At 30.9% G+C, this 12,230-nt stretch overlaps 1 protein-coding gene across 1 annotated transcript; it reads left to right on the top strand.

Moving 5' to 3' along the window:
- The first annotated feature begins 5,026 nt into the window (after positions 1 to 5,026).
- Positions 5,027 to 6,474, top strand: LOC149488403 (uncharacterized). The gene is made up of 2 exons (XM_089695228.1): positions 5,027 to 5,948; positions 6,059 to 6,474. The coding sequence occupies exons 1-2, from the start codon at positions 5,027 to 5,029 to the stop codon at positions 6,472 to 6,474; spliced, it is 1,338 nt and encodes a 445-aa protein (XP_089551354.1).
- The last annotated feature ends 5,756 nt before the right edge of the window (positions 6,475 to 12,230 follow it).

Raw genomic sequence — 12,230 nt, 5'->3', positions numbered from 1 at the left:
CCACTCGTTTTCTAGATTTTTTCAAACTGTTAAGCTACTGACTACAAAGTTAAATTGTTAACGGTTCAAAACGAAATTTGTTATGCATTTCACTCATTATCAATGGCATTGTTTGTTAAAATGCATGTGAAATTGTATGGAATGTTGACAAACAAATTGGTACATGTTTTGATTTGACTTAGAAACTGTATAGAAAGGCATACAATATAATGAAAAACAATTGGTACAGCTTTTTATATTCCATAAGACCAAGTCGGCGCTTTTCCGTAGCTCAGATTATATAATTTTCAATAAATAGCAATAGCGTTAATCGGCCGAATAGTTCCTAAGGCTGTACCAGTATACCAAGTACCAACCTATAAGATAATCATAATCATAGCAGGTGTACCAATCGTATCCCATCCAAAAGGACCTGCAATTATTTTATGTTCTGTGTGTATGAACCTATCTAAAAAACTCAATAAAATTTTATCAATATTTAAAAAAATGGACAACAAATTAGCAAAACGGGAAACATTTTGAGAAAGCAAATAACGGGTACCTAACTGCAAAAAATCGTGACACCAATCAAAGTGAAATCTCTTTTGCCTCTGCCGAAATCTTATTTGCAATTGTCTTTTTAGCAAACAACAGAGAATATTATTGTCCTCAAATTATTACTTAAAAGCTTAAAAAGTCAACACTGTTCTAAACAATGATGTACATATATAGAAATATAAACAATGGCGGTATTTTAAGAAGCAAAACATCTCTGTTTACAGACAAAGATAAGGATTTTTTAGTTTCTGCGTCCTTTGTGAAGAATAATAGGAGCAATAATTGTCGATTTACTTCTTTGCATGGTATTTAAAAATGGACACGCGTCTTTCGAAGTGACGGCACATAGAACCTCACAATTTTTTATTATTTATTTTCTACAACCAACTCGAAATAAGGTCTAGACGATTTTCTTCCACCGTCTGTCGTAAACGTCATTTTTTTAATTTGGGTACCTATACATGAATACGTACCTGCCTTCTGAACAATTTTTTATCACCTTCGATCTTAATGTCTTGCTGGTTAGCTATGGAATTCCTTAGATGCGAATTCAAACGCAAAATATTGCCTTACCGTGCCCTTGCCGTGCTCCATGTTTATCATCCCGCAAACATTATTTAATTAATATTTTCAAGGTACGAAAATTGTCATCGCCAATAATTAACTGAACAAAAGTTAGTTAACTTATATCTCCAGCTTAATTTAAAATATTTTATAATATTTTTAATATTATAAAATATTTTAAATTTGTCAGAACAGTTTGTCTTCGCAAAATAGGTACATTGAGTTATGCGCACTTTAACACTCACATTTATAATACCTAGAGTTTTAAATACTTTATTGTTCTTAAATCTTATCAATTTTTACTATAGATTGCTATAGATTCATTTTAATAATAATATTGAGATAAAATTTGCAAACACGTGCAGGTAAAAAATTGGTCGGCAAATGTTCAATAGGTTAGCTCAAAATTTGCTAGAAAGGCTTTTGTTTTACAACACCAATAAAAGCTGATATCGCTGTTTGAATAGTTAAACGTGCCGCCTTCTGTTTTCAACTATCGGAATATTTGAAGTGTAATAAAAATATGCTACTTAAAAAAGTAGGTACATATTTTACTCGGTATTATTACAAAATCCCCAGAACTATGTTCTTTGTGTTCAAAAATACCGCGACAGATGTCAATTTTTTTAACCAAATAGGTACTAGATTGAGAAAAAATCCAAAGTAAATATCGGGAAAGGTTCATGGCAAAACCGAATACAATATTCTGAATAAGCCATCGATTGATTTCGCAAGATTAATGGTTGCATATTGTCAGTGCCATAGTATGAAGGTAGGAGCCACCAAAATCAGTTTTATTTTCTGCTGTATAAGAGCTAACAAATTCATTTTTGAAATGCTTTTAGCTTCCGAACGAATATACTATTAACGCTTTAATACACGGGATTATAACACATTTCGCTGGTGGAATAGAGATTAAATTTGATTGAAAAGATATAACTGTTTTATAATCTTTTTCGTTCTATTAATATTTTCTATAGAATTGATTCAGAAATCTGGTGTGAAATTGAAATAAAAACTTTGCACGCGTTTTGGTCACTTTAGAACCATAACAATTTAAAAAGCCATTTCAATTTGTTTAATTCAACAATACAACAATGATTTTAATTTTGTTTGGTTAATAATATTTATTACTTACTGATCGATTAGAGGTAAAATATTTGATGTTTTATCATTTTATGGCAAGGGTTAGTTAGTATGTTGATTTTCTACAATTTATGCTATATTAATGCATTATATTTATAGCTGTGATTAAGGGCCGATTTTTCAATGCTTGAATAAAACTTATTCGTCGAATAACATATAAAACTACCATTTTAAAAAGTATTCTAATTGCCCGTATTTGACAGTTTACGTGACATTTTAATATTATCGTGTAATACTTTATTGGACGGATAATATCCAAGCATTGAAAATCCAAGCATTGAAAAATCGGGCCTATATGTAGTAAGAATAAAAACACAATAAAAGTTAAAACTTTTTGAAAATAGAACGTCACATTTCAAACATACTGGAACATTTATACTGTGATTTACCTATAGTATAATTGTACTACTACCTACTAATTAATGGATATTTAAAAAATGGATGTGATTTTTTGTGATTTATATATTTTAAAAATCATATCTAATGGTTTGCTGTCACACTCCTCAACTCTACAACACTTTATCCAATAAAAAAAGATCCAATTATTTTATCCAAAAATTTAAGTCACAATTAGACCGCTAAATAACATTTAAGTACAATGAATAAATTATTATTAAATTCAGTATGTACGTGATTTATGTACGTACACAATAGGCGACGGTGGGTGTGTGTACAACAGATGTGACGGGAGGTGTAACAAAGAATGCATATGTTCGCATTGGTCGATCAAATGTGCACACGTAGTATGATCTGCAAATTTTGGTCGTACTAATATGTACTCGTAGTTCAAATAGTGAAAATTGATATGGGTATAGGAAAAAATGTAGGTATGTTATAGTTTGTATTAAATTATACCTTAGTAATACAATTAATAAAATCAAAATTGAAGTTTAAAAATATTTTGTGCAACCAACTTCGCCTTAACGGCTGAACGCACCGAACTAAAAAGGAAAATTCATTCTGAAATGTACCATGTTAGAATAATATTATGTTTATTTTCACTTAACTTGTCTGAAAAATTTGAAGTGAATTTTGGTGCTTAATTTTACTCGATTGGAAATTTGATTTATTTAAAGCATTTAAGGCAATACCCACAGAAATATTGAAATAGAAAACTATGAAAGGATACATTTTCAATTACTTACCTACTTAATTTATACTTTGCTTTTATTGAAGTACATGTACCTACATTGTTTTCAAAAATAAAAGTAATATTGGCAACTTAGTTTGGTCAAGTTTTAAGCAACATTACGTCATAATACTCATAATCCTTTGAATTCATTCATCGATTTAAGAAACTATTTTGATCCGAAAAATACATTTAAATTAATAACAAGCACAAAATATCTTGTATTTGGTAAAATAAGTAAAGTTACAGGACATATTTATTAAAGGCGATAATTAATTACATTGCAGTCTGCGTCGCACGCGCATAGCATACTGCGCTATTGTCGCGGCCCCCGATTGAACTGTTGGACATGAGTTATGTGCTTTATTATACAGGGTGTTTCAATAATAAATATTTCAGAATATTTTTTCACGCACGATCTGATCCCATACTAAGCTTTCGATTGTGTTATGGTAACCAAATGGCTGATAAACATACAAATACAATTTTAATTAAATACTTATATAGATAATTAACTCCTAGACACAGAGCAAACATCGATGTTCATCACACAAATATTTGCCCTGAGTGGGAATCAAACCCACGACCTCTGGCTTGGAAGGCAGGGTCAATACCAACCAAAGCCAACCGGTCAGTCAAAGGAATGATACATACTTTTTTTTATGAAACTATGAGTAGGTCTGGAAAATTGAACAGTTTTAACAGGTTGATTGAAATAAGCTGAGTAATTCAATTTATCCAGACAAATCTATGTTATGATTTATTTGATCTATACATACGATAGAATAATTTTAATTTTAATAACAGTCAAAAGTATTTATTGAAGAAAATATTGAATTAAAACGTTTTTATTTTCATGTAGCTTTTCTTCATAAATCAATCAAATCAGATTATTACAAGTTGCTTATACTTTTTTGTTTAGAATTTAAGCGAAAGTAATAAAAGATAACATTCGTGGTATAATATACCTATAATACAAATAAGTAATAAAATTCACCGATCTAGCTTATTAGTAAATTGCCGAATTAAATCATTTTTTTTTAATATAAACATAATTTTAAATAACTCTCAGAATAGAATAAAGTATAATTCTTTACTATATAATTTGACAATATTATACAAAAATATATCAAATACAAAACATCCTGTATAATGCAATCGTCACTGCAGCACAGTGACACACATACGCGGCTTTACACTAAACCAATAATAGAATAAAATCAATCTATACACCCTCTCACACGCATACTAACAAATCGCAATCAATGATTTCCCTGTGTCAATACACGCACACAAGCATAAAGTATTGGAAATATTGGCTTTATAAACATTTATAGAAATTTGCGAAATATATTCCCCTAATATTCCTCCTATTGCTATCTCCCTCTGACTTAACACACAACCCGTATTAGATAAGAAATGAAAGGGACGCCCGATCTGGTTTTACAACTTTGCAGAGGGACAATAGTGACGCTATTGTTGTAGTACCCCAACTTTTTTTAGGTCACATAAAAGTATTACAGTTGTTAGGGTCGTACTTTTGCTGCATTCGTTTCGCAGACAACCTAGAAGGCAGTGCACCTACGCAGTCCAGTGGCAAAAGTGTAATTATAAAGTGTTAATGACTAAAATATTTTTCGTAGTGCTAAAATGTCATCCGTAGCAACAACTAATCGTGCAAATGATATGTGGAACAGTGCGAGTGATGTGAACTCTCAAAGTGCTAAACATTCATATGGGTATGGCCACCAGTATCCAGTTGCGCCTAACTTCTATAATTATCCACATAATTATCATCAAAACAGTGAGTATAATGCACAAAATGCAAATAATAAGTTATACGAAACTGTCAACCAGAACTGTGTAGTGAAGTCTGAACCCATTAATTGGCAAAATTATTCAATGAACTACACGAATCGGGATAGTCACGCGAATATGGAAATGATAAATAAGTGGAGGGAAATGAGTTACTATTCACAACAGTACGAGAACTACGAATATCAACATGGCAATGGCAATTTGACAAATAATGCTTATTTGGAAGCACGAGGAGAAAGCGCAAGACCTGTTAATTCTCCTAGTCAATGTAGTATACCTGATACATGCTATGGATCACCACGCAGTGCTTCGAGTGCAATCAAATCTTCAGAAGATGATGATTCCCCGAACCTAAGAGCGCTACTTACAAACCCTAATACAACAAAATCTCATCCATATTTCAATAAATATAACGACACATATACACAAGAAGCAATACAAAAAATGATGTATCATGCAACTGATTTGGAGAAGTGGGAAAAAAATAATGATGTGAAAATTGAAACAGACCGCAATTTGCCGCAATTTCATGGTGAATACAAAAACAGTGTCGATGATCCTAAAATCAGGAGCAAAGAAGTAGGAAAGGCGATTGTAGATTGTGAAGGCGGAAAGACATCGGCGAGTGCCATAGAGAACTGTCAGAACGTGACGAGGGTCGAAGCAGGCGGTGACAATGAGGATTATGCAGAGAACAAAATGGCGACTGCACCCGAAGCGCAAGGATATTATCCATGGATGAAGAGTATTGGCAGTACGTATTGCATAATATATAAACATTATACATACATTGTATACCTATTATATTTTAATTCTCATGGATTTTTCAAATGCAGTTTATTTATAATAATTGTTGTATTTCAGCTGACGATAAGAAGGAAGGATCGAAGAGAACGAGGCAAACCTACACCAGATTTCAAACACTGGAACTAGAAAAAGAATTCCATTTCAACAAATATCTTTCGAGGCGACGAAGAATAGAAGTATCCCACGCGTTAGGTCTCACGGAGCGTCAAATCAAAATATGGTTTCAAAATCGTAGGATGAAAGCTAAGAAAGATGGGAAGTTAACAAATTCTCCCGATCCTTATGGTTTAGATGACGTCGGTGCAACCAAATTACCTAATATGTCTGAATATATGGATACTAGGCAAATGCCTGGTCTCACTGAATATCCGAATTACAATCACATGGCTCATGGTCACGCATCTCCTTTAAATCATTCCGTAGGTAATTTACCTCCTAGTGGCTTGCCTCCGTACGGAATTCCAAAAATGTGACGCATATCACGACAATAGAGTATATTTAATTATAGAGTCAATATAAAAAAATAAATATATTTTGTACAGACGCATAGAAAATATTTTATACATATCATGTTGTACCTTTATGGTTGTAAATAACTATAGTAGGAATATTTTTAATACTCTTTCTTATACCGGACTTAATAAACATTTGAAATTGCGCTACCTCCTGCTAAATAAGGACATTATGCTCAAGTTAGATAGATAATTATCTTTTACAATAATATTATTTAATTATAGCTATCTTTAGATAATAGTTGCAATTATCAATCAGCACTTTCATTGTCTCATTAATTCGATAGGCTTTCTATTTTTTTAATCTAATTCTCGTTTTTTGTACAATGTAACAAAATTACTAAAAACAGTAGCGTTTATACTTGCAGTAAATTATAAGATCGTAGTTCATCGTAGTTTTATGTTATGTAATAGGCAATAATTTTATCTTTATCACATACCTATCTAGATATAAGTAGATTAAAATTAACAAGTGTACATATAATATAATTAAATTTACAATAAAAATTGTGTCAAACCAACAGTTCCTATAGTTACATATTAAGAAGCTATGTATGATAATTAAGGTTGATTATTTATAACTAATTATTTTAATACTTCTCTAGTCAATTAACATGGTCGCTATAAATAAAGAGGAGTTGTGATTCGAACAATTTTATTATTTACCTTATTAACATACTCTTTTTTAATAACAATTCACATTACATTTATCTTTATTTTAACTTAGGTACTACTTAAATATTGGTAGAGAAAATAGAAACGCTATTTATTTCGATGATTTTTTTTTTAATTTTGATGCAACATTAATAAAATGTGAAGTGATCATTTTATATCGACCTTCACTATTAGTATCTTACGGCTTACCTCATACGTAATAATTTATAATGTTAAAAAATAAAACATTACCTAGGTAGGTATTATCATTATTAAAATACATTTTCGTTTTGCCCTAATAATACCATGGGAAAAGTTCAACATAAACGTATAAAATATAATTTTTGCCAACAAAACTGCAATACAATAGCGATACGATACCTATTCAATTTTCCGAAAACACTTCTTCACGTAAAACAGAATGTTTCACAAAAGCGTTGATTCAGAATATTTGTAAACAATGTTCTAATTGCCTTAACTGTAAATATTTTAAACCCTTTCGCGCCGCATACATTCAAGGGGCTTAACTTTAAATACTGGGACCAAAGTACTCTCTGGGGACTGTCGGTAAATGTGCAAATGTTTTCAATAATTTTGACGTGTTTTGACTACTTATCGGATTTGCCCGTCATCACTGGAAGTGGGATTTTGCTTAGTAATCCTTTTAATGGTTTTGTGCTACCTGGTTTAATAACATTGTTTATGAAAAAATATTGTACAAGCCAAGCATATGCCACACAATGGAAGAATAGAGTTAGGTATGTACCTACTTTACATACGTGATTAAAGATGATTTTTTGCATCTATGAATAATTTTATATTTCTTAAATAGATTAAATAGATTACTGTTTCTATAGGTAATTTTAATAAAAATTAAATAAGGATTTTCCTTGAATAAGATTTTTTTTTATACCTATAATAAAAGTGTACAATTTTGAATTTTATTGTTTGAGCTTAAAAGGAGTAGAGTATTGAATTTTACATACTTTGTACAAGTAGTAAATTCTTCTATTAGAAATCAGAATATAGATAGGTAACTATAAGGTACCTAGACCTACTTAGTAGATACTGATATTTCATTTAAACTGTAACCTTAAATAATATAATTTAATTATTGAAATTCACCAGTAATTTTAAACTTAAAGCTTAAATAGATGCGCTTTTGACATTATTTAAGATTTTCAAATTATCAATACTTTTTATTTCTTCTACAAAGTGTTTCGCTGCTAACTTCACTATGCTCAAACAGGCCCGTGGTACAGAACCCTTGACAATGATGCCAAATAACAATAGACGTCACTGAAAGGGACGTACAAATTATCATTGCTAATGTTAAAACAGGACAGAGATACACCATCCCCAAATTCTGGGGTGAGTCAAAATGCGCATGTGCAGCCGACATTTTAGAAAGATGGCTGCTACTGTTTAGGTTGTGTTTTGTTTATTTTTAAAATAAAAACAAATATAAGTTTATGATACAACTAAATAGATAAATATGTTATGAATATTATAAAAAAGTGATAACGATTTATGCATAGGTATTGCATAACGAGAATAAGTTGTAAGTATACAAACTTTTTTGTTTTCTTTTAGATACATTTAATTTTGAAAGCTGGTAAGTTGGTACTAAATGTCTTATTAATAAATTTTTTGAAGTATAAACCTTAGTTATATTTAAAATTTTAATTAGCATAACCAGTTCTCAGTTGTTTCAAATATAACCGTTAATTTAATGTCGCTGGTTCATCGTCTATACAAATTTATAAAAAAAATTCTTCATACATTATTTTTATTAAGGCGTGAGTATAATAATTTACTATATTTTCGTTTGATTTGTTTTTTTAATATTTCCTGAATTATTATGATTATGTTACTGGATGGATGTGTTTACAAATTAAATTGGATGGTGGATTCACAATATAATCTCTCATATAGATAGTCAAGATAAACCTCAACTTGGTGGTCATTTATTTTAATATGTACATAAATTAGCTGATACATGAACCACATGCATTTTCAGCGTACGTAAGTACCTACAAGTAGGCAAGTGCCAAGTACAAATTTATAAGCATTACAATATTGGGTGTATATTTATTATTATTGAAATTGAGTAAAAAAAACACTCACCGTTTGAAACCGCAACATTAAAAAGGTATACCTGCTGTCAATACTATTTTTTACCTTTCTAAAGTTTCAGATGAGTTTGGTAGCAAACACCGCGTCACGACAATTTTTGCGATGAGATGACAAAATTAATTTCAGTTTTTCAGAATATCTTGGTGTCAATTGCAATTATTGCAAATATTTGTCGAAACACTATTTTTGAAAAATTTTCAACTTTCTGATTAAACATACCCCACATTAATAATATGGGTATAGGTACAGTGCGGAAATTTTCGATAGGCCCTGGAGGGAAAGTACCTACTTGTACAAGTACTATTTCTTTTAAAAAATAAAGGAATGTTTACTTTCAGCAAAATTTGCTATCTTCAGTATTTCAAGTACTTTCCCTCCAGGGCCCATCGAAAATTTCCACACTGTATAATGTACTTAATATATGTATAGGTATATATATTACAAAAACTAACACGTCATGACTCATGACGATGTATAGTTTGAAACTACGATTCTTGTCTTTAATGTAGGTACCTAGTACGCTTATGTAGTTATGTAAGTTTGAAATAATTAAAACAAAATTATTTCCTTTCTGAACACAATACTTCGAATTCAACTCGTTTGAATGGCAGCTCTAATTAATCCTAACGCCGAGGGCACCTTTATTAAACTCGTATCCAAAGAATCTTATAATCGACATTTGAATATATCATTCGGTACTTATTATAAAAGGTATGACGATTTTTTCGAATGAATCATTCTCGTCTGTCGATTACCGTATCATAAATTGAATGATTAGAAAAATGTTATTCAAAATACTTGTGGACAAATGGAGCATAAAGCACAAGCATATACATTTAAAAAACGACATCGTTATAGAATTATACTTATGATCAATTAGCCAGTTGAAAAAAAAAGATTAATTGTTTATTTTAATTTTACCTGAATACTAAACATCGTAAGTAAACCTAAAACACATTCTATATAGCTTTCATGATTACTATAGGTAACTACAGACGTAAAATGTAGAATATTTATTGCTATAGATTTTCATATATATGATAACTAGATTGGTTTAAATATAGAAATATTATGAAAGAATGTAATTTAAAAACTGTATTATCGGTCGCGTTACCACATGCAAGATGCAACAGATGCTTTGATGTTTCGTCTGATCAAAGAGATGACTTATCGTGGCCATAAATTCTACTCTCATTATGATAAGGTGGATTCCGAACGGTTGAGAATGTTTTAATTATATGAAATTATCTCTCGTAGCATTTGATGTACGAATACGTAAGAGCCTATTGATAAACGTTCAAAGATGTAATTGTGATTATAACCGTGCGATTAAGTGCGGATGCGTGGTGTTTATTTATATTTTGGCACGATATTAGTCTTATTAAATCAGTACAATATTGAGTATAGTTCTCATAAGTAATAATGAAATGTTTGATGAATTTGTACCTTTAACTATATAGCTAGTATTGGTAGGTAGAAATGTTTTGTTATTCGGAAAGCAGCCGTTTTCGGTAGTGTTACATAATTGTCCGCTGTCGGATCACGGACGCGTCACGTTTACAGAAACATCAGTGTCCATACAAAAAGCGGGACACACAAAAGAATCTGCAGGGCGCATTGTCCAGGGTCATTTATCAAGAACGCTTGGCTGCCATCGGTCGAAAGCAGAGCTGATCAATGCTGTAGTGAGATGAGGGTGATTTGCTTCAAATTTTTGTATGATTTTACTTATTATGGGTAATAATTAGGGTTGGATTAATACTATACGCTACAGATAAAGTTACGTCAACTAGTTTTATAACATATCTCTTATTTTAATTAAATATCTATGTATAAGTTAAAAATAATATGGGAAATTAATAACAGTTAAAATATTAAAATTATAAGTACTAATAACACGTATTCGTTGCAATTGAAATGTGTTATAGTACATGCATTAAAGATCGCCCATATTAGACCGACCCTTTCTATTGGATATCACCTGCGCTTCACTGCACGCAAAAAACATGCGTTATTGTAATACGAATACAACGAAAATGTATGTATCATAGTGAAATTATTTACGAAAACGATCCAATGGACACGTCCATATTTAAATTTTATACATAATAATAAATATTATGTTTTACTAGTAGCAAATTGCTACTAGTAAATTATTTAAACACATTGTTTACACATGAGGTAATGACGAAATAATTTTGCAGTTTCTATTACTCTTCTCTGCATGAATAATTAAAAACACATTAATTGTATAAATTAATCTACAAATTAATATAACACATAATAATATAAATTAATCTATAATCCTATGTACCTGTAGGTAACCCACTTTCGTATTATGAATTGCGTATATTAGTTGCCTCGCTAAGATTGGCTATTAGTACGAGAAAAAAATACAAATTCTATTAATTTCAGACCCGTCTCGGGCAGTAAAAATCAAAACACACGTCATTTACCTGGGCATAACCTTACATGACGTGGAGGAAAATCTGAACTGACCTAAAAGTACCAATATAATTCGAGCCCCGGCGTTATTAAGTAATATAAGCTATTTTGGTTGGATATTTCTTTTAGTGGTGGATATGGCGGGGGTCAAGTTTGTTTGGTCTTGGCGTCAATGTCACACGTGTTTAACCCGGCGAGAAGATGGAGGAAATGATAGATGGCGTTGTAACGGGGCCGATGCTGAAACGCGATCGACCGCCTGGGAATTGTATAGAGCTGTTAATTATTTTGTGATGGCGAATTATTGTAAAGTATAGTAAACATTAATAGACAGTATGGAAATTTGTCAACATTATTTCTTTAATAAATTGTTAATGCAAATTTGAACGTAAGTTTTATATTCATATGTCAACTTTAACAGATCATTTTTAAACGTGATTATCGAAATCTTAACATATTTGTTACCTACCATTACACGTATT

The sequence above is a fragment of the Colias philodice genome, chromosome 5 (genome assembly GCF_061535455.1).
Source record: "Colias philodice isolate Cphi_HAF_F1 chromosome 5, ilColPhil1 Martin Lab GWU primary, whole genome shotgun sequence".
NCBI classification, from domain to species: domain Eukaryota; kingdom Metazoa; phylum Arthropoda; class Insecta; order Lepidoptera; family Pieridae; genus Colias; species Colias philodice.
Note: the sequence above shows the minus strand (reverse complement) of the source record. Positions and strands in the feature narration are given on the sequence as shown.

Bases quoted from the DNA above. Each gene is read 5' to 3' on its own strand.
- LOC149488403 (XM_089695228.1), top strand. From the start codon at position 5,027: ATGTCATCCGTAGCAACAACTAATCGTGCAAATGATATGTGGAACAGT. The intron at 5,949-6,058 runs GTACGTATTGCA...GTTGTATTTCAG, and splicing joins ATGGATGAAGAGTATTGGCA to CTGACGATAAGAAGGAAGGA.